Consider the following 26,176-nt stretch of genomic DNA (forward strand, 5'->3'; position numbering starts at 1 on the left):
ACGTCGCTTCATTGTGTGTCTTCTGCCGCATTTATCACGGGGAGTGTTCCGAAGAGCTGTTTAACCTGATTCCTGCCGCCAAATTCCACCTTCGCACGCAACAAGTTAGGATATCATCCCCACCATCTGGATGTGTGGCGGTCCTCCACAGTGCGGTTTTCAAGGAGCTTTCTTCCACGTAGTACAAAGCTGTGGAATGAGCTTCCTTGTGTGGTGTTTCCGGGACGCTCTTGTGATTCCTCTGGTGTTGCAAGAGAATGTGGGCGGCGGTGATCACTTAACACCAGGTGACCCGTACGCTCGTTTGTCCTCCCATTCCATAAAAAAAAATATCTGTTTTCTAATACATTTCTGGGATGTTTTAAAACATATAACTATATAACCCAATAAAAGACTAAGGTGGTAACTAGAGTTAACCGAATAGTAGTCATAACAAGTTTATATTTATTCCTAGTGTTAACATTTGTAGTCAAATATATTTTTACTAATCTGTATTAGTTATAATGCCCACGTGAATATTTTAAAGGTTTTAGCAGATGAAAGCATAAGAATTAGAGTTGAAAATAGCGCACAGCCCTGAGATAACTAAGCAGCGTTCATTAGCTGCGGGTCTGAGTAACAACCTTTGATCCTCTAGTATGTTAGTAGATCGCCACTGAGGCACTTGATTATAGGTGTGTTAAAGGTGAAGTCAAGGCAAAAAAGTGCCAATGATCGGATGTCAAATGAATTGTTTGGGTCAGATTTATGGAACGTCATTACATAGAGGGTATGATTGGCTTGGAGAACTTATCAAGATCAACTTCGGAGAGTTAAAATATTAAAGCGTGGTACAGAATTTATTCAGATATTAACGCACTATTTAAATATTTTTGAATGTAACAATGAAGAATTTGTTTTGCGTTAATAATATTTTGATATCAATATACTTGACATACGTAGACTTACTGTGAAAAAGAAAAATGCCAGAGACTTGAACCTTTTACTTGTTCTAGGTATGAATAATAAACAAAAATATTGAATCTGTATGGCTCTAAGCCATACAGATTACATTTTTTTTCAACTTATCAGGCAAAGGTCATATCAAGGTCACCTTTGCCTGATAAGTTGAAAATAAAATCCACGTTTGAAACATTTTGTCAAAATCAGCTGTTTACAGTTTACATCCTATCTGTAGTTCTGTTAATGCTCTGCCTATCTTGACAATTACACAATAATTACAAACGTGGTATTATTTACTTTGGAGTTTGGACTTTTGGTTATGTTTTATGAATAAGACGTGTTTTTAGTAATATTGATAAGATGTTCGAATGAAATAAATTGTATATCATTTTTAAAATATCATATAAAAATGGTATTCAATCCAGCTATAACAGTTAGAAGAATTGATGTATTAATACGTATTTTAAATGGACGTCAAAGTATTTTGGCTCAAAATCCTGTAAGAGCCTACTCCAGCAATGATAAAGTTACAATTGGTGATGTAGCTAAGGACATAAAACCCCCCAAAAGAATAGAATATGTACCGAGAAACTATTGTGAGTATTTCTACAGAACTATTGTATTCTACAAATTGTAAACATTGCCGAGTTTGAGTTTTAACTCCTTATAATTCTAGTTGATTGCATGCTGAATTAGATTGTTTACATAATAAAATTTACATTAGTTTGAAGTAGGCACCTAGAAGTTTTAAGCTAATTTTAAAACTATATTATATTAAAAATCCAAAATATCAAAGAATTAATATGTCTCGTATGTTATCTACACCAATAAGAAAGAATCCTTATTTGTGAGCTAACTCTGCCACAATACAGTTCTTAAAACTAGTAGTAGGCTTAGCAACTCATAGGTTTTAAGTTAAATAGCTTAAGTTTAAACTGTATAATTTGGAAGTAGTAAATAAATATTAATTATCTACTGCATAAATATCTACTGCAACAAATAAACAGAAATATGTTGTACACTAGCTAATAGGATTATTCGGGTGCTAAATTTTTGCTTTCAGTTTTGATTTGTTTTAATTAATTAGGTAATTGAGTCAATTTATTATTTATCCACTAGTCTCATAAGGTCTGCAACTCTCTTGTTATTCTTCTGGTATAACAAGAGATTTCCTTGCAAGATCAAATCAGAAATGAGGAGAGCCAAAGTCACTAACACAGCCCAAATGATTGCGAAATTAAAGTGGCAGTGGGCAGGGCACATAGTTCCACATACAGATGCCTGGTGGGGCAGAAAAGCCCTCAAATGTTGGTAGGCCCCCCACAAGATGGACCTACAATCTGGTCAAGATTGCTGTAATATGTTGGATGAGAGCAGTACTGGACTGATTGTAATGGAGATCTTTGGGGGAGGCCTTTGTGTCCACCAGTGGATGTCATCCTGCTGATGATGATGATATGTGTACTTGTTTGTCCTCCCTTTGTTACTGTTAAAAGATATCATCCCCTTGTCATATCTCCTTGATTTGAGAACAGTCCCCCATTTGCCACAGTCTGTATTGGCATCAATAAATCAAATGGCATACAATTACAAGAGATGGCTTAACTGGCGATCAGTACTACAAACAATGGTTTCCAGTATGATTCCAGGTAATGACCTGGAATCATACTCAACTGGAGGCAACCTCACATGACCACCTGCAACAAAGACATGCTCAAATAATATTTTGTAATCATTGATGATCGGGTCATCTCTAATTAGCTTCATTCTTTGGTGTTGTGTTGATGAGAGATGTTGGGTTTCTTTGCAACTTCTACTAATTATTATACGAGGAGTGCTCAGAAGAGCTGTTGAGGTTTATACCAGCTGCATTCTGCTTGATGTTTGCATTAGATTTTCCATATAAAAAGTTTTTGAGAATGATGTGTTGGTCGCAAAAGTAAGATGGTAATTAATTTGTAAGTTTCCCGTTAGAAACAGAAATAGTTAAAGGCGAAGGGTAATATTGACACATTTATTGAATTAGGCGTTACTTTGCGGAAATCCATAATTATACAAATGATTTAAATTTCTTTAGTGTTAATTCCGCCAATATTTGTTTTTAAAACAATTCGACACGTGTTTCGCATCTATACGTGGCATCCTCAGGACGCGATGTCTCGCCAAAATCTGGCACGAGACAACGAAAACTTAAATCATTTGTATAATATCGACACACTTTAACACAAATTATCTTGCCCCAAACTAGGCATAGCCTGTTCTATGGGTACAATACAACTATATATTTAATATAATATACTTACTTAAACAATTATTAATACATATAAACATCCATGACTCGGAAACAAACATCCACATTCATCATATAAATGATTGCACTTACTGGGATTCGAACGCGGGACCTCTAGCTTAGTAGTCAGGGTCACCAAGCATTCGGCTATATGGGTCGTCACGCCAAACAGGCACGTATTTTTAGACAAGTTTTATAGTGAAAATGTAGCATTTGGAGCTATGAACACTACTTAATCCTGTTTCACATACTCTTAAGTCTTATTTGAAGGTTACCAATGATTGCTGTAGGTTATAGTTAAAACACTTGAAATTTACGAAATTTTTTACATCCTGTCGTCGAATCAACATAGACGGTCGATTGACAGAAGTGGCACATTTACCTCTAGCCGTAATGACTAGATATTCAATATAGAGAACGAATGTGTTTTTGTCTCAGTGACAATAGAAAGCAGTGAGTTGAAACATCTATCACAGAGCACTCTTCGAAATTTGAGATGGATGATGCAGAAGGATATACTAGGTCAAGACATGTTTTTACTCGGTCGCCCAGGACCAAGCAGGTATGTTACTTTGTTATTATTTTTACCATATATTTAGATGGATAAAAATAGAACAGCCAAAGAAGAGGCAATTTGTAAAACTAACATAAGTGATGTTTGCTTATGAAGGACACGAATAAAAAGCATCTGCTACTTTTCAAAATAAAATGTAATTCATGGAAATAATAATTACAAAAAGTAGCAGTTTTGCAATTCTCTTCTAACATTCTTTTATTATTAATAATAATTGTAAAATTAACACTTCCTGCCTTCATGAAACAATGAAAATTTTAAATATTTTTTCTTTCTATGCTAAGGAAAGTAAATCGTGTAAAAATCGTATGGGACTATGCATCAAAACGCGCTAAAATAAGTGAGCGCACGAAACAATATTCAGCTAACCGACCAATATCAAAGAACACTATGACTCTAAAGAGGCGCCCTTGAAAAGTTTTAAAGAGATTTAGTAAAGCGTTTTTGTAAAGTTTTGGAGAGATATCCACGTGGACTTTACACATCTCCAAAACTTTACTTTTTGTGCACTGCCAAGCGAATGAAGTACTTGCGATGTTTTGTCCTTATTTATGGACAATCACGTAGCGATAATCGTTCTGGCTTGCGGCCATTTGTTAACTGGCAACCATGGCTTATCGTAACTACAAAATATAAAACTTCAATTTTGTATTCAAATTCAAAAAATCGGATGACTATAACCAATACTATACCCGTTTACACCTCAAACCTAACGTTGCGGCAGACTCAGAGATGGCAACCACTTTTTTTCAATTCTTCACATAATTTTCTTTGAAATGACGTGAAATTTATTAAAAATTATATATAGCAATAGCAATTTATATCAGAGAATATTATACTAAAATGAAAAAATACCAAGAGGCCGGAGCCCACGACGCTGGTCTGACCAAATATCCGAGTAGACTAAACAACCCATCAGCATCGCACTCCACCATGCGACAGACCGAAACAGATGGAGGAAAGCTGTTGACGAACTTAAGCGGAGTCACGATCCTCAGCAATGCGGGAACGACTGTGAAGAAGAATTATACTAAAATTAATTACAAAATCGAGCAGTGGGATTTAGGTTATCACTGCATTTATTATGCGAAGGTCTCTTCGCAGGCTCTTATATAAGAATTTAAATTACAATCTTCATTAAAGAATTAAATTATATCATTATTTTATTTAGACGAAAAGTAGCACTACAGTATTTAGAGCTCACGCAGAGGGAACTGGAGTATGTGGCACTCTCAAGAGATACAACAGAGGCTGATTTGAAGCAAAGGAGGGAAATTCAGAGTTCCACTGCTAAATATTTCGATCAGGTATATAACTAGGGAATCATATCCAAATGGTACGATTTCTTTTAAGCATTGACGTACCTACAATAAATAACTCTCACAATCACGGACATAAATTGTCTGAAGAAAACTCGACAGAGTTATCGTTCAGTTGTGTTTTGACCGCGCTTTGAATAAAACGCCACGCAATGACACAGTGTTCAGTAGAAAACTGTCCAAATAACAACATTACATACTTAAAAAGGATGGATTCTCGTATTTTAGGTAAGTAATTTAAATTAACAAAAATTTTAACAAAATAATAACCGACTTCATAATCACTATTCCAAAACAATAGATATAATATGCACTAAAAAGTATAAGAATAAATGCGAGTTTTATACAATCTAATCAATTAAGGTAATTCTAGTTAAGATTATTGTTATTTTTGGAATCGGTGGCTGGAACAAGGGAGGCAACAGCTTACACAAAAAAAAATAAGAATGATTAAAATCGGTTCACCCAGTAGAAAGTTCTGAGGTAACAAACATAAAAAAATCTACCAACGAATTGAGAACCTCCTCCTTTTTTGAAGTCGGTTAAAAAACTATGTGATTAGCATGACGTTTTTAATCATGTTGCTAAGTAATTACGATTTGGTCCACACAATGATCAGAATCAATGAGATTCTTATACTTTGAACATTACTGCCACGAAATAAGGTGTTAATTTGAATGAATGTTTTAATACGTATGCAAACAAATAGTTGTTTACAGTAGATCAATGCTTTGAAGCATTTTTATGTAGAGACCAGCTTGCGCCCGCGACTGATTGAACCAAACACTAAATGTTAGGAGCATGGCAAAATACATCAGTGGACATGTACTCAAATTAGTTTTTCCGTTTCTGACATAAGCGTCCACTTACATGCAGACATAACAGTTTCTTGATTGTAAGTGATTTCCGTCATATATGTACTTCAATTATTCAATTGTAGCTACACGCTATAAAGATTCAACCTCAGATCATTTATAAGTCTAGATAGATTATGACAGCTGTGAAAACGTCGAACAAATACACGCACACTAACACAGTGTTTAAGACGTAGCTTGTCACGCACAGTTTTTATCGGTTGTCTAACAGCAAGAGACGATCGATATATATTTTGACGTATTAATTATCTAAGGATTAAACTTTAATACGTAAAATATACTTCAATTATACATGGTTAGAATCAATGACCTTCTATATACATACAGACAAATCGCGTCGTATAAATACAAAGCCGAACTCACGGACGAGTAAAAAAAGAAGGACTCCGCGCCGTGATATTAGCAAGTGAAGCACCTTTATGCTAGTGTGTGTGCGGTTACGACGGATACCATTTACACAATATTTTCTCCCTTTAAAAGTCATATATGGCCACAAATACTTATATGTATAGTATCGTTTTGACACTTATTCACAACGCACGACGGAATTTTAAAATATTTTATTGCGACGCAAACAGATCTGTCAGCCGATGGCAAATCTAAAATTTATAATCACATACCAAACGAAATTAAAAATAAAGAGAAGCCTCCTCTATTTAAAAGACGTCTTAAAAATTTTTTAGTTTCAAAATGCTTCTACGATTTACCCGAATATTTTAATTACAAGTGTGAGAATTAGTTACAACATAGTATAAGAATGTATAAAATGTATAAGACTTATTTATTTTATGTGTAACGTTGCTGTGACCTTGCAGGGCGTCACATATTGTCTACCCATTAATGTACCAACCATCCTACTGTAAAATGTGACTTGCAATAAAATATTTTGATTTGATTTGATTTGAATCTCATAATGGCGGCCGATCGGCTTGTATTAGTGTTAGGGTGTGCGTGGGGCTGTGTATTTAATCGTTTACCGGCTTGTTTTAGTGCTTCACTGTTATGTAAGATGACACAGAGTCCTTCTTTTTTTACTCGTCCGTGGCCGAACTATGGAACATGCCACAAATTACACCAGAATAAACTTCTACTGCTAAATCTATAATACATTGCCGTATTTACTCCAGTTGTTTAAAATATTTTTGATCAATAAGCAGCAATGTAAAGCATTTATTCAGTTCAGATTACGAATGTTGAATTTAGAACCCGATACGCACAGTGACAGTTGACAATTGACACACGACTAAGGAGAAAAGTGTGCTTACATTGTCTCTAAGTACACTTCTGCCGTTCCGCTATCAGACTGTGAATGATATGTCCTTATATGCTAGGTATGTGTATAGAATGTCATTGATTAAAGTACATAATGTGTACAGAGGCACATGTCATATTAACGCCTGCGTGACGTCAGTAGATTGTAAGTTTGCAACCAGTACTTTTTTTTTTGGTAATTTTTGAGGTGTATGCCTGATGTCTCTAAGATGTTAATCTGTACCCATCTCAACACTCCGGGCAAATGCATTTTTTTCTATTTTTGCCATGTTGCGTGGGAAAGTGTCGTATTCCATACAGCCTCATTTGTTTTTTTTATACAAAAAATATTAATGCTTCGATCACAGAGTGCTGTTCGCGCGGCTGTTGAAGGTCGTGTTCTTGTCATAGAGGGCATAGAAAAGGCGGAGCGGAATGTACTCCCGGTTCTTAATAATCTTCTGGAAAATAGGGAGATGCACCTTGAAGATGGGAGATTTTTGATACCTTCATCTAGATATGATAAATTGTTAGAGGTAAGTTACTGCTATACTATCTAATTAATTGGATTTACCAGTGGGAGGCTCCTTTGCACCGGTTGCCGGTTATATTATGGGTCAGCGCAACGGCGCCTGTTTCTGCCGTGAAGTAGCAATGTGTAAGCATTACTGTGTTTCGGTCTGAAGGGCGTCGTAGCTAGTGAAATGTCTGGGCATGTGGCTTAACATCTTATGTCTCAAGGTCACGAGCGCAGTTGTAGTGCCGTTCAGAATTTTTGGAGTTTTAAAAGAATCCTGAGCGGCACTGCATTGTAATGGGCAGGGCGTATCAATTACCATCAGCTGAACGTCCTGCTCGTCTTGTCCCTTATTTTAATAAAAACAAAATTTTGTTTCTTTGCCATTGCTATTCAAATTTAAATTTGTACCAAAATTAATGAAGAGTAACGTGCCAGTGATCTTACCAACTAAACCAACAAATGCTTAACCCCAGAAGTGAGCGATATCACTTTAAAAATAACAAACTGTTTAAATTTAAACAATTTGTTATGTTTTGAGGGTTATCACTTTAAAAAATCACTACAAATTGTTTAGATTTACAAGAGCGACATCTCAAGTCAATTTCCTAATATTCAAATATTGGGGTTGAGCAGGTTATCAACTGTAAAGTAGATCCTGTAGAAAATGTGAGAGAGAGAGCTTCCTTGTGCGGTGTTTCCGGGACGATACGACATGGGTACCTTCAAAAAAAGCGCGTACACCTTCCTTAAAGGCCGGCAACGCTCTTGTGATTCCTCTGCTGTTGCAAGAGAATGTGGGTGGCGGTGATCACTTAACACCAAGTTATCAGATCACTTAACGCTCGTTTGTCCTCCTATTCCATAAAAAAAATAGTGTAGATGAAGCCACAACCTGAGAGTTGAACAAAGCATACAAGATTTTATGACGATACGTCACTCGAACGGTTAGCTCAGTCGGTTAGAGCACTGGCACGGAACGCCAGAGGTCTTGGGTTCGAGTCCCGCATCGTTTATAAATAGTTGTTTTTCAAATTTTATTTGTGTTTAAATTTATATCCTAGCAACACGGTTCAGAGGAGATATCAAAATGGCGGTTAGTGCGTGTTGACGAGAACTTCCGAGTGATCGCGTTGGGGCTGCCAGTGCCCAGGTATGCTGGGCAGCCACTCGACCCCCCGCTTCGGTCCAGGTTTCAGGCGAGAGATGTCGCCACTGTTGGCTTTGGGGTAAGTAACAATAAAACAATTTTTTTACGCAGGACGTACAGCTGATGGTAATTGATAAGCCCTGCTCAATACAATACAGTGCCGCTTAGGATTCTTGAAAAACCCAAAAATTCTGAGCTGCAATATTTTATAGAATTTATTAATTTATAGAATATTTTTATAGTTTTATAGAACATACAACTTAATTATAATTGCGTAATTAATTATAACGAAAAGTCTGGTTATAATTTATAGTGTTACATATAATAATTTGAACTATTTGCAACAAACAAGGTAGGTATATAATATAACTAGGTGTGTACATAATATATTAATAAAGCATCACTATCTCATTAATTGAATATCTGTACATTAATTATTAAAGTAATAAAATGTATCAACATTATTTCGGTTAGCTTGACGAGTGGAAATCTGACATTGTACACTCGCCTGCAAAAGTAAGTATCACACTTTTCAAAAAAAATTTTTTTTCTTAACTATAGAAGGTAGAGATTTAAGATTAAAAACGTTTTGTTGCAAATTTTATAGGCTTTAATTATTAGAAACTAAAATTATACATTAGTAACATTTTTAACTTAAAAAAGATAAAACAATGAAAATAGACATTTTTAGTGTAGTGTATAAAAATTGCCCTGCATACTCATTGAGAATCTCTTGAGCATATCTTTGCCCAGTGAGGGTGCCATTTTCTATGGCTACTAGCTCTGTGCGACCTTCTGAAGATATGCCAGCCCATACATGTACACTGCCTCCACCGTATTGGACTCTTTCTGAGATGCCGGCTTGAAGGTATCGCTCACCAGGTCGCCTGTAAACACTTCGCCTTCCATCAGAAGTGTAAAGGGAGAATTGAGACTCATCTGCAAACAAAATTCTTGACTATTCTTCTTCATCCCACTGCATGTGTTCACGGGCGTATCGCAGTCTCGCTACTCGATGCTGTCTCTCGAGTTTTGGGCCACTCGCTGGTCTTCGGGGTTTCAAATTTGCTTCAGCAAGTCTTCTTCTCACTGTACTGTCACTAATGTAGTCCCTCCGGGTCTGAAGTAGCTGTTGCTGGGGTTCAACTGCATTTTGGTGGCGATTTCTTAACACAGTGGAAATAATATAACGATCTTCTCGGGCACTGGTACACCTGGGTCTGCCATTACAAGGTCTCCTCAGATAGTGTCAAGTCTTTTCGTACCTTCGCTTTACCTTCTGGACCGTTTGTCCCGTCACACCCACCATTCTTGCAGTGCGACGCATACTGATGCCTAGTTCCAGAAAAGCCATGATCCTAGCACATTCTTCAACTGAAAGAGGTATGATAAATAAATGTTATGTGCTTTTTAGCATAAATTTTTAAAACAAGACCCATCGATCTTGAAAAAAATTTAAAACAGAAAGAAAAATGTGAATGGTAAAATTGTAATTCGGAAACGTCCACTTTGAAAAAGGAATGGTTTTGTTTTTGAAGTTTTTTTTCAGCCAATTCTTAAAAGAAGGTTACCGACTATAAAGTTTTTATGTACAAAATTAAATTCTCTTTGGAGTCCTTTTTATTTCGAAAGTATATCTTGTGAACTTAAAACGTTATCCCAATTTTAAAAGTGTGATACTTACTTTTGAAGTCCCGTGTATATTGGTTGTAGATGGGACATACGCCGTAGGCAGTAATTCAGTTTGGTGAACGATCTCGTAGAGAGCAGGCGTTTTTTTCTGGAAGAATTTACGCCGAATTTCACCTTCGCCCGACACGCCACGAATTAGGATATCATCCCCGCCATCTGGATGTGTGGCGTTCCTCCGCAGTGCGGTTTTCATGGAACTTTCCTCCACGTAAAACTAAGCTGTGGAATAAGCTTCCTTGTACGGTGTTTCCAGGACAATACGACATGGGTACCTTAAAAAAAAGCGCGTATACTTTCTAAAAGGTCGGCGACGCTCCTGTAATTCCTCTGGTGTTGCAAGAGAAAGTGGGCGGCGGTGATCACTTAACACCAGGAAGCCCGTACGCTCGGTTCTCCTCTTCCATAAGAAACACCCGGCATGCGTTGCATTGCTACATAAAGTATAAAGAAATAAAGAGTTGAAAAAAAAACTATTTAAATATTTTTGGACCAGGAGTCTTCGCGGGCGTCCCTAGAACACTTTAATCAATATTAGTGTAGGTCAAGGAAATGGCACTTACGAACGTCCAAACTTTTCTTTTAATTTCATTTACCACCACTTCAGAAAAGGTTGAAAAGAAGAAAGAAGCTTTTATGAGAAGAAGTAGCAAGAAACTCATTGCCCCTCTTTTGAATTAACATTTACAGCTTAACTAAATTAACTTACAATTACAGGACAATAGGCACTGAAAGAATATTTTATATACACAATAACTTTTTCTAGGAATTAAATGTATTCTAATATTAATTTATGACAACAGAATATAAAAATTATTTCTACCTCTTACTTTCTTTTCTCTTACCTTCTATCCAGTAACATGGGTTGTAGTTGCAATAAAGCAAATGAACGTCCTGCTCGTCTTGTCCCTTAATTTCATAAAAAAATGCAAATTCAATTTGTTTGCATGACATTATTGGGTTTGATAACTAATAATAAAACATTGATTTATTTGGCTGTTTTAATAAAAAATAGTTCTTACTATAGCAAATTTAATAATTTTAAGGATATTCTATTAAGTAATTAATTAAAATTGTTAATTTTACGTTAAAAATTTGCTATGCGTGCTAGTCCGAAAACTAAATACTCTATTTGCGTAATAATTTATAAGAAAATTTTACAAAACTTATTATAAGTAGGAATGACTTCATTCTGTTTTGTCTTTATTTTCGTAAATGTTCATTCTGATCTGTGATAGTCTATACAAGTATTAATAATCTGTTAAAATTATCTTATGCCAAGGTGTATTTTTTATTAAACTTAATGTCTTACTTCTGTGACATCAAGCTCTGCGTTCTACTGCTCGTAGTAGAGGCGGCCTTAGTCAACGATTCCGGCATAAAAATATGAACTTGTTTTTTCACTTTACCCACATCTGGTATCAACTTCATACTGACCATATCGTTGTACTGTTTGTGGACTGCATTTCTCTCGGTCGCAACCTTGTGGCGTGTCTCCGCAATCTGCTTCATGTTTTTGTTATCCTTTTTCGTGTCATGTCGTGGAGCGCTCCTTGCGTGCCGCGACAGTCTTGCATAGGTTTCGATCGTGTTCGCCGATGTTGGAACATAAATTTCATTGCGATCGATAGGCGTATTTGTTTTCCAATCCGGCTTCACCTCTTTCGCTCTCAAATCCGCGGACGTTTTCGACTTGATTAAGTTACGACGCTGTATCTCTGGCCAACTGTGCCTCGGTTGGGCTATCCTTTCCACATCCGGCTTCAGCAAATCCACTTTACCGGCCAAATCCAGCCATTGGATTACTCTGTCCGACAGTTCTGTGTTTTCTTTAACATCCGGCATACGATTTGTTTTCGGTTTGTAACTCATTTCTAATTTTGTCTCGGTCTTCGGCGACGATGGTTCTGATTCCGTCTCCGATTGGCCTACGTCTGTGAGGTTAAGTTTCTCCACTTGTATTTCTCGATTAATTGGCTTTTCTATAACGAGATGTGATCTACTCAGGCAGGACTCTAGGTCGTTCTCTCGGTAGCTGAATCGGTTGTTTCGTATTTTCGTCGTGAGCTTCTGGTGGCTGGCTGATGAATGGGGTCTCCGTTTGGCGCTGAGCTTCAAATAGCAGGGGTCGTCGTGTGTAAGTATCGCGTGCCGAAAGCCGTCGACCCAGACTGTTCTGACGTACATGGGGCGCTGAGACGACTGCCAGAGCGCTGGCATATTATACTCGGCCGAACTTTACCGGAATCAGACACGCGACTCAATGAATGACTTTCCATAGCTGATGCGCTGTGACGTCATAGGGTTGCTCCTCTGAAATAAAAGTGGGATGGTTATTACTTTTAAAGGTTAGGGCATAGTTGCTAAATTTGCATTTACTTTGTACTTACGCGTGAGAGCGTAACATTAAACATTCGTATTTATAATATTAATTGACGAATGAATTTAACTAGATACTCTATCGGAAATGGACACAATTGAAACGCATAATATAATTTCTATACATATGGAACATCTTTTAATTAATTTGTAGTGTGAGTGACAACCCTAATCTAAGCTCTTTGCTGCTCGCAATTGTAAGCCCTAACAATGCGGTTGTAATTAATTGATCGCGCTTGTTGCATTTCAATTTCGTTCAACCCTCGCTCACTCATTTTGTTAATTGGTATAGACGCGTGATTTACATTTCGACTTGGATTTTGGATATATTATATAATTATATTGCTTAGAAAATTAACCTACCTATGAAACAGTCCCTTCTAATATTATAAATGTGAATGTAATTGATTTTGATAAAATTTAGTATAGAGATAGACTAGAGCTTGAAAAAGCGAAAGAGCTTTTATTGCAAAAAAAAAATTTTCTACAGTGGGAGGCTCCTTTGCACAGGAAGCCGGCTAGATTATAGGTACCACAACGGCGCCTATTTTTACCGTAAAGGAGTAATGTGTAACATTACTGTGTTCCGGTCTGAAGGGCGCCGTAGCTAGTGAAATTACTGGGCAAATGAGACTGAACACCTTGTTTCAATGTGACGAGCGCAATTGTAGTGCCGCTCTGAATTTTTGGGTTTTTCGATATCAAGAATCCTGGGCGGCACTGCATTGTAATGGGTAGGGCGTATCAATTACCATCAGCTGAACGTCGTGCTCGTCTCGTCCCATATTTTCATAAAAAAAAAATGGAGAGGTTGAAATAGAGGATGGCATTATGTATGGAAATTCGTCATAACCAAAGATAAAATCATGAAACTTTGTATTTAGACACTTAATAAGAAATAATTGTTGGAGCATTTTTGAAACTTTGACCTACATGGGGATGAAATAGGATATTAAAGTTTACAGGGAAATACTATTAAAGAGACTGTCCACAATGACAAGAGATATACGGTGTATCATAGAAGAGCGTTGCCAGCAGCGGAATGTGCAGCTTGTGTGTGTATTATTTGAAAAGTATACTAAAAGATAAAAAAAAAAATGCATAAAGTAACTATTCAACGCGGACGCAGTCGCGGGTAAAAGCTAGTACAATATAAATATATCGATGAAAGTATATTATAAATAAATAGTATGATAAAGAATAAACTACGTTTAAAAAAACTTGGCTTGGCACCGACTTCAAAGCTATTAATATGTAGCACGTACAAATAATAGTATTTTATTAATATTAAAGGTAAAGGTTTGCATAAGAGGTGTATTAAATTAAATTTTTAGTTATTTGATACTTTTCAGTTTTTGAAATCGGTTTTTTTAAGTACTTTATTATTTATTTTGTAAGTTTTAGTGTCAGTTAATAATAATATATAATGAACCTGAATGAAAACTCCAAAAAAAAAAAACCGTACACAGAAAACTATTATGTCATCAGGTAGACGAAAATTTTCATATAAATGTTCATAAAATGAAAACTACTGGGCTAACCTATGTAAAATTATTATGGGACCAAATGGCATCTATTTCGCATCAAACAAAAGAAGAATTACGTAAATCGGGTCATAAATCTCAGAGTAATCGGTGTACGTACATAAAAAAAATACCGATCGAATTGATAACCTCCTCCTTTTTGAAGTCGGTTAAAAATAGTTTCTTGTTCTGTATAAAATGTAGCATATGTTTTATTATTTTTGATATAACCGGTCAAATCCGGATCAAACTAGAGCGATGCTGTGGGTTCATACGGTTCTTAAAATTTCCTTCAGTTAAATTCAATTATTTTACAGTATGACTACTTTGAAGTTATGATTACACATGTTTTGCCGATAGTATATCATATTTAAAAATAATGTTCAAATGTACTGGAATAGTAACACACTTTTTACACAAATTATCTTGCCCCAAATTAAGCATATATAGTGTTATGGGTTACAAGACAATGATATATTTAATACAATATACTCACTTAAACATATATAAATTCATATAAACATACATAAATACATTTAAACATCCATGACTCGGAAACAAACATCCATATTCATCATATAAATGCTTGCACCTACCGAGATTCGAACCCGGGACCTCTAGCTTAGTAGGTAGGGTCGCTAACCACTCGGCTATACAGGTTGTCAAAATAGAGACGAATACGTACCTTGAAGTCACCAAGTTACTTTTCAAACATTTTATAACTTCACAAACTGATCCCAAATTATTATTGCTATCATTGACAAACAAACAAAGTTTTTTCCTTTATTCCTTTCTACCTATCAATTGGGCGAGCCAACGTTTTTAGAATACTTACTCGTAATATTTGAGAAACTTTTGGTATAAACGATGTTGTATTTATTAAAATAACGTCTTCACTGTTCTCCTGTCGTTGTGTCACTGCTGACTGCTGAGTGGTTAGGGCTGCCAGCTGGTATTGCGCGACGAATGTCGTAAATTTGGCTGTTTAGGGCCGATTCACTATGCCGATAAATAAGCTACCACTATTTGAATTTGTTATTTCCTTTTGGGAACATGTGAGTGAACATATTAAGTACTCGCGAAATAGGTGCAAGGTGGAAATTTTCCAGACAATCTTGGAGATTAGATAGTAATAAAGTGTTATAAGTAGTCACATAATGATTCTTCAGCGTTCTTGAAATGTGTTGCCATATCATATTACTAGCTGACCCGACAGACGTTGTTCTGTGCATAATATATAAAATACTGTTTTTTTATGAATATTTTGTAAAATAAGCAGCAATTTCACAGCAGAACTGTCAAACCGTTCGTTAATAAACTCTCTCATAGAAAATATGTCCATACAAAACAAATATTGGAAATAAAAGTAATTATGGATCTCAAATCGAAATAAAAACTATCCTATCTCTCTAGGACAAAACTGCGCTCATTGAAGTAATCCCCATTAAAATCTGTTCATTAGTTTAGGAGTCCATTGAGGACAAACATTTTGACACGAGATTTATATATATTAAGATGATGGTATAAAATTTCTGGAGCACTTAATTTTTTTTATGGATCAGATGACAAACGGTGGTGACCTTATGGTTGGTTAGTAATCACACTTGTGAATTGCCATTTAAGTGGTTTTTTTGAAGCTACCCTACACGATACCTCTTCCTTTACATTAATTCTGATCTTGGAGGATTTGGATTTTGATAATTTCCGATGAAAATTGCTTTCCTTGATCCTGACTGCTTTTGGTATTAGCAAATGCTCTGTATGACGGTCACCCATTGAGCTGTAAGTGAAAATAAACAAGCAAGTAAAGAAGTGATTATTAGCCGTTTGTTTTATTAAACTATAAAAATAGTTAAATAAACCAAACGGCTACAAAACTAACTCTCTATGGGTATAAATTTAAATAGTAAGCTATAATAAAAATTGGTACATACTTGGCAGTTTAAAATTACAAGCATTCAATATACCAGCCTTACAAAAATAATAATAATCATTTATTCAAGTCTTATAAAATATGCTACAGAATGTTTTGTCCCCTACCCTCTGTGGTAGGATACCCTGAGTTGCAGAGGCTAGGTCCTTCCGAAAGCCTATACGAGCAAACTCACTAAAAAGAGGTTTCTGTGTGTGTGTGTTGCGTGTGTGTACAGTATGTGAGTGTTGCCTGTGTGTGTGTGTGTTAGCGTGTGTATATGTGGTTTTTTATTAAGTCTATGTTAGTATGTCAAAATATGCACAAGATAAAATAAGTGTTAGTAATTGAGGCTTATGTTTTAATTTTGACAGTGGCAAGGTTATTCTGTTGTCTGTTTGACGAGAGATATTTTGCATGGGTGGCGGTATTCATTAAAAAAAATCTTATTGTTTATAGACCAAAAATAAAATTAGATCCGTTTCCTAACAATTTCCAGGTACTATTTTTCAGTGGTAAGTCGTGGTAAACAGTAATTGTCCACTATTTTTTTTATTGAAGAAAAAGACAAACAGGAAATCCCTTTGGCAAAACAAGAAACCTGCTGGCAATGTCGGAAAAAATAAACTGTCTGGGAGCTTTAAACAAAATTAGGCATAGCCTGTGCTATGGGTTGCAAGACAACGATATATTAAATACGATATACTTACTTAAACATACATAAATACATATACGTGGGTAACACTGAAAATGTTTATAACTGGCCAGTTAGAAACTTTGCTAATGAATTTTTTTTGAATTTCAATTTAAGAACTCTTTGGTAACCTAATGTAGTAGTATATTGCATTTATTTGTCATTTGTTTTTGTGAATTGGCGGCAAATCTAAAACTCTTCTTACACGTGAAAATGGACCTAACGCGAGAAAATTGACTTATAATGACTTTCGTTGTGGGCTGACTCAACAACAAAGCTATGATAGGCTGCGAGTAGCATTTCTTAATGAAGCCCCATCTCGTGCCACAATTTACAATAGGTCTCACGAGTTTAAGCGTGGACGTAGCAATCTTAATGATGATCCGCGTGAGGGACGTCCTTTAACAGCGACTACTGAAGATAACATCAGTGCTGTGCGACGCATGATAGAGGAAGATAAGAGAGTGACCTATCAGCAGATACGGGCAAGCCTAGGCATTGGTATGAGTCAAGTTCAAAAAAATATTACATGAACATTTAGGCGTCAGGAAGCTTTGTACCAGATGGAGTCCCCATACTTTAACCGACGACCAGAAACACCTTCGCATGGACTGGTGTCGCCAAATGTTAGATAAGTTCAACGGCGGTGACTCTAATGCTGTATGTGACATCGTCACAGGTGGTGAAAGCTGGATATATGGCTACGAACCCGAAACCAAAAGACAATTGGGTGTTTCCTTTCGAGGATCGGCCAACTAAGGTAAAGAAAGGAAGAAGTCAAGGATAAAAGAATATTGACTCATTCTTTGGTCGGAAAGGTCATTTCACGACAGTTATGCTAGAAGATGGAAGAACAGTTACTGCAGACTGGAATGTCAATCGCTGTTTGCCTGTTGTCGTGGCAGCGCCCTCGAAGCAGGATCCTCCTTCACCACGACAATGCTTCAGCGCACTCCGGCAAACGGACTGTTGAATATTTGACTATGGCAGGTGTCGAGATAATGAGTCATCCGCCATACAGTCCTGACGTGGCGCCCTGCTACTTTTATTTATTCCCAAGAACTAAAGATAAAATTCGAGGTATTCGCTTTACGAGCCCTGAAGATGCGGTGAAAGCGTAAGAAAATGTAAAAGTCGTTTGCACAAATCTATATATATATATATAAATGAATTGCTGTTCGTTAGTCTCGCTAAAACTCGAGAACGGCTGGAGCGATTTGGCCAATTTTGGTCTTGAATTATTTGTGGAAGTCCAGGGAAGGTTTAAAAGGTGAATAAATATGAAAGTGTTCGGAATTAAATAAAAACAACAAATTTGTTTTTCCTTTGATGTGCCCCCGTCGTCCGATATTTGTTTTGTATGGACATATTTTCTATGAGAGAATTTATTGAAGCACGGTTTGACAGTTCTGCTGTAAAACGATTTCATTACAACAACAGGGAGCATATTTTACGAAATAATTCTTGATGTTATGATATATTATTGACAAATTCACAAAAAACAGTATTTTATTTATTATATACAGAACAACGTCTGTCGGGTCAACAAGTACTATATAAATTTCTAATGGCAGAACAGCGTCAGTCGGGTCAGCTGGTAGATTTATATAAGACACAACTGTTGATTATAACTTTTGAATATTGAATCTGATTCCTATTTAAATTTAAAATTCAACTATTTCACATGCATTAGCTCGCCGCCTTACACTTCCCTCGGCGTTAATGTATGGATACCATTTCAAAGTTTCACGAAGCTACGCTCTGTGTCACGCGAGGCGTTCTATGCAATAAACAGATATAGAAGACTAGTCGTTCCCGCCCGCTTCGCTGTGCGAATTTTTAAAAGGAAATAATCTTATTATTAATACAACAACAAAATAAGTAGCTGTAAACCATCAAGGATAAATTCCGCATCGAATGGTGGTAGTTTCACGTCGATACGATCAGTGGTTTAGGCGTGAAAGAGTCTCAAACAAAGACCATTTTCATTATATATATATATATAGATTACAACATAGAACTGGTGATAGCCGGTTAAATGCGAAATATTGTGGTATTTGACAAACAAAAGTGTGGAAAAGACTTTTGTTTGGCTTATGATAAAATTCTAACGGTGTATCAATTATATTATTACAAAAACAAACTTATAGACTTACTAAACTTAAATTAACACTTTAAAATTGAACATTTTAAAAATAAATATGCATTTCCGCGAAATATCTTTTCAGGATTCTTGAAAAACCCAAAACTTCTGAGCGGCACTACAATTGCGCTCAAGATGACGAAAAAAAGGAACACTCGGCTACAAACATCAATATTCATCATAGAAATGTTTGCACCTACCTGAATTCGACTCCGGGACCTCTAGTTTAATGGGCAGCTAACCACTGGGCCATATGGGTCGTCAGTATATTTCCAATTATAGAATAGAGCTGCTCAATATTCCAATTTCTTGCATAATGTAAACAGTTAGTTCTCACGATACTTTAGCTTTTATCGACTCAAATGAATGGGTACCAACATTAGATGGTTTAATGTGCCTCGTAAATGTGGGGTGAGCTTGAGGCAACTCGAAAGCGAAGAAAGAGCGAAAGTGAGTAGAAAATAAATAATATCCCTACTAATATAGTAAATGTGAATGTAAGTTTGTTTGTTACGCTTTCACGCCTAAACCACAGAACCGGTTTTGATTAAATTTAATACAGATAGACTAGAGCTTGGAAAAGGACATAGGCAACTAGAGGGGTTGAAATAAGGGATGGAAGATTGTATGGGAATTCGTCATTTTCGGAGAAAACATTAACTTTGTATTTAGGCATTTGATAAGTAGTAATTTATAAACATTTGTTCGAGCATTTTTGAAACTTTGACCCTACATGAAATAGGATATTAAAGTTCGTAGGAAAATACTATTTAAGAGACTGTCGATAATGACAAGGGATATCCGCTGTATCATCGAAGGAGCAGTTTGTATGTGTATTATTTGCAAAGTTTCCTAAAAATGAAAATGCTGCCTAAAGTAGCTTTTCCATACGGACGAAGTCGCGAATTAAAGCTAGTATAAAATAAAAAGAACAAGATAAAATTGGAATTATTACATATTTGCTTAGACAATTTAAATACGTCTAGATAGAGTCTTTTGCTGTTAAACAAACGATAAAAACAGGCCAGGTTTGATACTTTAGTTCGTGACAAGCTACATCTTACACTCGCGATCTGTATGACACTGTGTTAGTGTCCGTGAATTACTCAAAATAGAGGTTATTTTTAAACTCATTTTTCTCGACGTTTTCACAGCTGTCGTAGTGTATCTAGAAGGATTAATGATCTAAGCATATTTGTATTATTTTTTATCAACAAGTCGCCCAGAGATCGTAACTAATAAATAATCGTTACCTTAAATACTATATGATCAGTCACGGACGAGCATAAAAAGAAGGATTCCGTGTCACCTTACATAACGGTGAGGCAAAAAAAAAGCCGGTGAACGTGTAAATACATAGCCCCACGCATACAGTTACACTAATACAAGCCGATCGGCCGCCATTATGAGATTTGCCATCGTCTGTGACAGATCAGTTTGCGTTGCAATACAATATTTTAAAAATGCCGTCCTGCATTGTGGAAAAGTGTGAAAACAATACTATGAGAGTATTTGTGGATATATGATTATTTAAGGAAGAAAAAATTGTGTAACTAGTATCCCCCGTAACCGCACACACACTAGCATAAAGGTGCTTCACTTGCTAATATCACAGCGCGGAGTCCTTCTTTTTTTACTAGTCCGTGATGATCAGTTATAAATTTATTCAATATTTTGTACCTCCAAAAAAAAATGGGTAACCTGGGATCACTTTGTGGTCCTTCTATATAATTTTTCTTTGGATCGCGTGAGAATAAAGTTGAAATAAATATCAAAAAACATATATGTGAATATTTTTTTAATTTACAAATATTATCTGATTGCGCTTTAACAAATGAACTTTCAGTCATTAATAATAATAATTATACAGATCATTGAATAATAAAGTACCGACATAAAATTAAACGTATCGCTAACCACCAAAAATAATATCTAGGAAACATACCATTGCTTATGTTTATCTAGACTTTGACGTCACACCGAGCTCTCAACCAAATAGCATTGCGTTTCGATGTTTTATATTTCGCGCGTATTTATTGCACTTTTGTTTATTTAATGTTTATTAATCAGCAAAAATCTAACATGAAAAATCTATTTAAATAAACTCAATAATAATAAATGTAAGTTACATGTTACCCTATTTAAGCCAAATACTTCTACGGCCTTACAAATAAACTTGGTATAAAGTTATACCTGATGATAAACAAGGAATATGCAAATTGTTTACAATATCGTTGAAAACACTGTCAATACAATGATAATTCCGAAGTTTACCGAATGACAAGCAGCCTTGCAAATAAACGCGGGAAACGTTGTATGTCCGAATAAACCAATCGTTAGCAAAGAGTCTATTTTGTAAACATTTTGCATTTTCTTGGTTTAAGCTTGGTTATGACTTTATGCCAAGGCCATTAAACTTTACACGTATCACAGATATTCTTAAATTCCTTGGGCAAATGATCGTGTTGATCTAGTTCAGATTCAGATGTTCACTACAGCCTTGTTCAATTTACGGTTTGTTTGGAGGCATCTATTTTATCTCGACCTGGTCGACATCTTTAAAGGAGTTCCGTTATAGTTAAAATAGCTTAAAATGATACTAAAATTTTTGTTGCTAAATTTACCTTATTATTCGATAGTAATTTACTACAAATTTAATTTCGAAACTCCTACGATGCTTCGGGGTTTGGCAATCATGAATCAGGTCTGACAAGAAGTCATAGACCAGTGCAATAGTTTCAGCCTTTGACTAACTAACTATAATCCTGGGTGAGCCAGATTTAGACAGTCAAACGAAACATAATACTATCAAATCGAAATATTTGCCAATCATACGGGCGGATTTTGGATTATTAAAAATCTGCACTGACCGAAATTGGACTTTACTTTGGGATTTGCCAAAAGGCTTTCGTGTTATCTAGGATAAACTAGTCATTCCATGTGGAAGCGAAATATTTTTAATTTTTTATTCTGTATTTTTGACACGATTATTTACGGCAACTTTTTTAAGCCAACAAAAGTCTACATATCGATAATTGTCCATGACATAATCTATATTTCCACGTAGGCACTATTTCTTTGTTTTATTATTTTTCCTACGGTACCGAAGGCGCCCATATATAGGGTAGTCTATCGCAGAATAGTTTATATTTCGCGACTCGCTTGCTATTCAAGTGAGATCGTTATCTTCATCGGAGTTCTCGAAGCCTTTAGTTTATGCCCGTAGTTTATGAGTTTGTTCTATATCTATGCTTATTAAATCTTTTGTCAGCTACCATCGCAAATCAAGGTGTATTTTGTAACGCAAGCAAGTTTATTTATTTATGTTCGAATATTTTTGTCCAACAGGACCTCTCTTTTTTTTAAAGGTAATCAGGAACGAGATGAGCAGGACGTTCAGCTGATAGTAATTGATACGCTATGCCCACTACAACCTGAGCGGCACTACAATTGCACTCGTCATCTTGAGCCGTAAGATGTCAAGTGTCATTTGCCCAGTAATTTCACTAGCTACGGCGCCCTACAGACTTAAGCACAATACCGGAATCCTGTGCCCTGTCCGCTGCTACTTCAGTTTCACAAATATTTGGGTTATATCAGTGACTTTTTTTCTCCTACGGATCTCCTCAATTCTGATTCAATCTCGCGGGGAAACTCCGAGCGGAGTAAGCGACCACGTCTGTATACCGTAAGACATCACTGGCAACACATACACGCAGAGTGGACACATCCGTCAGCAATCCAGATGTTGATTGTTAGTTAAATCTGAAACGCACATTCCATCAAATAAATTTAGATTTTTAATGAAAAGATCGCTAACACAACATTTTATAGACTGTGGACACTAAATGCCAGCGACGTTGAGCGATATGAGTTCACAGTAAAACAGTTTATATGCTTACAATTCTCGTTATTCACTACTAATCTGAATAAATGAACCTACACAAAAAAGTACAAGCTATAAGAATAACTTTTCTAAGAGAAGTACCAAAAAAATGCGTCACGCTATGCCAAAAAACTTGTTTAACTTCAAAGAAATGTGGTAGTTCAAAAAGGCTCGGCAGTGTTAACTATAACCAACAGCAAGCATTAGCAACCTACAAATAAGACTTAGGGATATGTGTAACAGGATTAAGTAAGTGTTCATAGCTCGAAATGCTATACTTTCACTACAAAACTTGTCTAAAATCGCTGTTTGCGTGTTTTCTGTTTACTCTTCGCCTTAAGAATAATTACAATGTAGGGTATGTGTAATAGTTTACTAGCCACTCCACTATCAAGGGCCGCGCGGTCGCTCGTTAAGATGTGTCAATAATGTGTTTGTATTTTTTTGGTTATATGTGGCTCTTTCTGTTTTTTATATATTGTGTCATCTTTTACTAAACCACATTAAAAAAAAATCTGAAACATTACGTAATGAGTTGATAGGTTGTTTGTTTTAATTACTAAGCTAGTTCGTTGCGGAGAGATTGTTTCCGCGCGGTAAATGGTAATGGTCGCGTGTTGGGTTGGCTGTTACGAATTCGCTGCGGCTGAACTGTGTGTTTATGATTGAAAAGTTTCAGTATAACTTTATTTAGCCAGCTAATAATAATTAAGCTTAGGCAGCACTACGGTTGTGTAAAGACACGGTCAAAAACCGCTGTGGTTTAACCGTAGTACGGCCTAAGTTCTATGAATTACAAATTATGCGGCGGTTTTTTTTCGCGACAATTTTGCTACATTTCACGGTTTTAAAAGCAGTCGAGGGAAACAACCGTGTGTGCGGCCGCTTGTATTCTTTTTCTTGTTTGACAAATTCATAAGGTCTAAAACCGCTGCGGTTTAACCGTAGGGCGGCCTAGGCCTTAGTTACACCAAATCTATGTTGTATTCTACTGATTAACATCATAATGTCATCTACCTTAATCAAATACATTAGCGTGCCTGTGATTGCTGAACATTTAACGACTATAATTAAATAGGAACTATTGCGGAGGCAAGCCGGCGGTGTTCGCGTGACGAAGGAAACTTAATTTCGGTAAACACAGCGGTAACTTCTGAAATTAATTTTGATCATAGACGTTGCTTAATTTATCACGGGGAGTTTAATGGATACCATTTATTTGGTGGTGTGGGGCTTATAAGTCTTCTGGAATTGTATTTTTAATTTCTACATCTTATGGCGCGTTTCTTCGTTGTGAATGAATTTATTACGATGTGCCTGCACAGTGACATCATCTAGTTAGTCAATAATTCTTACATTAGTATAGTGTATAGTACTTATATTCAAGATATTTATTAACCAAGTGAAAATCAAAGAGGATGTAAATACTACGTAATAAGACGCGGGAATGCCTAAGTGTAAATTGAAATTTAGTTTAGTATGAAACGTGCAGTCATTTGACATAATTTTGAAATAGTAGTAATTACAGTATGGCGATTGGTGACGAAGTATATTCAAATTCAAATTTTTATGCAAAATAGGATGTGACATCACTTATTGAAAGTCAAAAACTACCACCCATTCCAAAATGAATGGCCTCAGACCTGAGAAAAACGGGCGCAACAAACTCAGCGGGCTTTTTTTTTCCATCGAAAAAATATGTTTACAAAGTAATATTGTACAATTAAACTTATTATTTTATAGCCTGAGGGCGTTCACTCCATTCCCAATCTGTGGTATCATTAAGAAAGTCATTTATGTTATAGTAACCTTTACCACACAAACGTTTTTGAACAATTCTTTTGAATTACGTAATACTTTTGTTTTGAACATTTTCTGGGATCTTGTTGTATAAGCATATAAATCGCCCCACAAAAGACTTACTAACTCGACTTAGCCGAGTAGTAGACATTATCCCCCTTATTCATAATGGTCCGCTAAGTTTAAACAGCCGCTAAGGAGTGTTTTTTCTCATTCTGACTTAGGTCAATAGAAGAAGACAGAGTGAGAATTAGCAATGCTTGAAGTTAGCAGACTATTATGAATAAGGGGGTAAAAGTTTACGTCTGTTCCTGGTGTTAACACTATGGTAATGACAGTTTCTAGCAAATTCACTTATGTGCCTATGGACATACATTACATAATCCGGCTAAGTTTGAAAGCGAACAGTTGCTTAAAACGTAGTGGATTTCGGCTATCTCCATCTTTTGCAAGATTATAGCCGTCACCTATCAATCTATTAACTGCACTGCACGTTTCATACAATGGAGTGAATCACTTTTGTCTAAGAGTTTCGGTAGGCTGGTTTTAACTTCTTATGCTGCGACTAAATTCGTATACGTCTGGACAACCAATTCGTCACATTTCATTCTTGTTCTGGAGTTAAAATGTTTGGCTATGATCAAGTATAACACTTTTCGTGCGTATGTAAAAAGAACACAGATACTTTTTTTTTCATAAAATTATTGCTTTAGCTTACCATTTGATGGATATCGTACAGGACGCGCGCAGGTTAGATTGGCACCACAGCGATACTATATTTTGCCGGCAAGCAGTTGTGTGCAAGCACTATAGATTAACTGCCTTATTCATAATAAAACTCTTTTCGAAGGTATAAAGCTATATAAGATAAAACGTGTTTTAAGCCTATCGAAGGTTCGATAAAATTCCTTATTCATATTCGTTAGATAAATCTCCCATAACTAATACGTCTCTATAGTACGCAATGTTGCCATTTCGTACAATAAAACATGATTTTAACTAATTTAATGAGGAACTGTCAATGAAAACAGACATCTTTTCAATGTCAATGGTTGTCAGTTGTCAAAAGTCGATGTTAATATAATTTCAAACTTCAAAAATCAAGGTTTTGAAGTCTGTCGGTTGTCAATCTATGACGGATATCCAACAACTTTGAGCGGGAAGCTATTTATCACATTATTTAACGAACAGCTGATCGATGTCGGCCATGTTTTTTTGCGTTCGAGTGCTTA

At 36.0% G+C, this 26,176-nt stretch overlaps 3 protein-coding genes across 4 annotated transcripts in view; 2 read left to right on the top strand and 1 right to left on the bottom strand.

Moving 5' to 3' along the window:
* Positions 1 to 26,176, top strand: part of LOC126979610 (zinc finger protein 33A-like) — a 109,346-nt gene that overhangs the window by 26,395 nt on the left and 56,775 nt on the right. The gene's annotated exons all lie outside the window — the stretch shown is intronic.
* LOC126979629 (von Willebrand factor A domain-containing protein 8-like) overlaps positions 1,173 to 26,176 on the top strand; it is a 39,047-nt gene continuing 14,043 nt past the window's right edge. Inside the window, exons 1-5 of the mRNA XM_050829066.1 lie at positions 1,173 to 1,538; positions 3,671 to 3,794; positions 4,978 to 5,113; positions 7,620 to 7,787; positions 8,833 to 8,997. Coding sequence (XP_050685023.1) covers positions 1,352 to 1,538; positions 3,671 to 3,794; positions 4,978 to 5,113; positions 7,620 to 7,787; positions 8,833 to 8,997 — 780 coding nt within the window. The 5' untranslated portion in view covers positions 1,173 to 1,351. The remainder of the gene's footprint in view (positions 1,539 to 3,670; positions 3,795 to 4,977; positions 5,114 to 7,619; positions 7,788 to 8,832; positions 8,998 to 26,176) is intronic.
* LOC126979643 (uncharacterized) lies at positions 11,350 to 15,494 on the bottom strand. Of its 2 annotated transcripts, none has more exons than XM_050829092.1 (2): positions 15,345 to 15,494; positions 11,350 to 12,920 (listed from the first exon to the last, which is right to left on the bottom strand). In XM_050829092.1, the coding sequence occupies exon 2, from the start codon at positions 12,825 to 12,827 to the stop codon at positions 11,916 to 11,918; it is 912 nt and encodes a 303-aa protein (XP_050685049.1). In that variant the 5' UTR covers positions 12,828 to 12,920; positions 15,345 to 15,494; the 3' UTR covers positions 11,350 to 11,915. The 2 variants fall into 2 exon arrangements, with proteins under 2 accessions (XP_050685049.1, XP_050685050.1); XM_050829093.1 differs by lacking the exon at positions 15,345 to 15,494 and adding an exon at positions 15,195 to 15,299.

Source organism: Leptidea sinapis, chromosome 3, assembly GCF_905404315.1.
Source record: "Leptidea sinapis chromosome 3, ilLepSina1.1, whole genome shotgun sequence".
In the NCBI taxonomy this organism is placed as follows: domain Eukaryota; kingdom Metazoa; phylum Arthropoda; class Insecta; order Lepidoptera; family Pieridae; genus Leptidea; species Leptidea sinapis.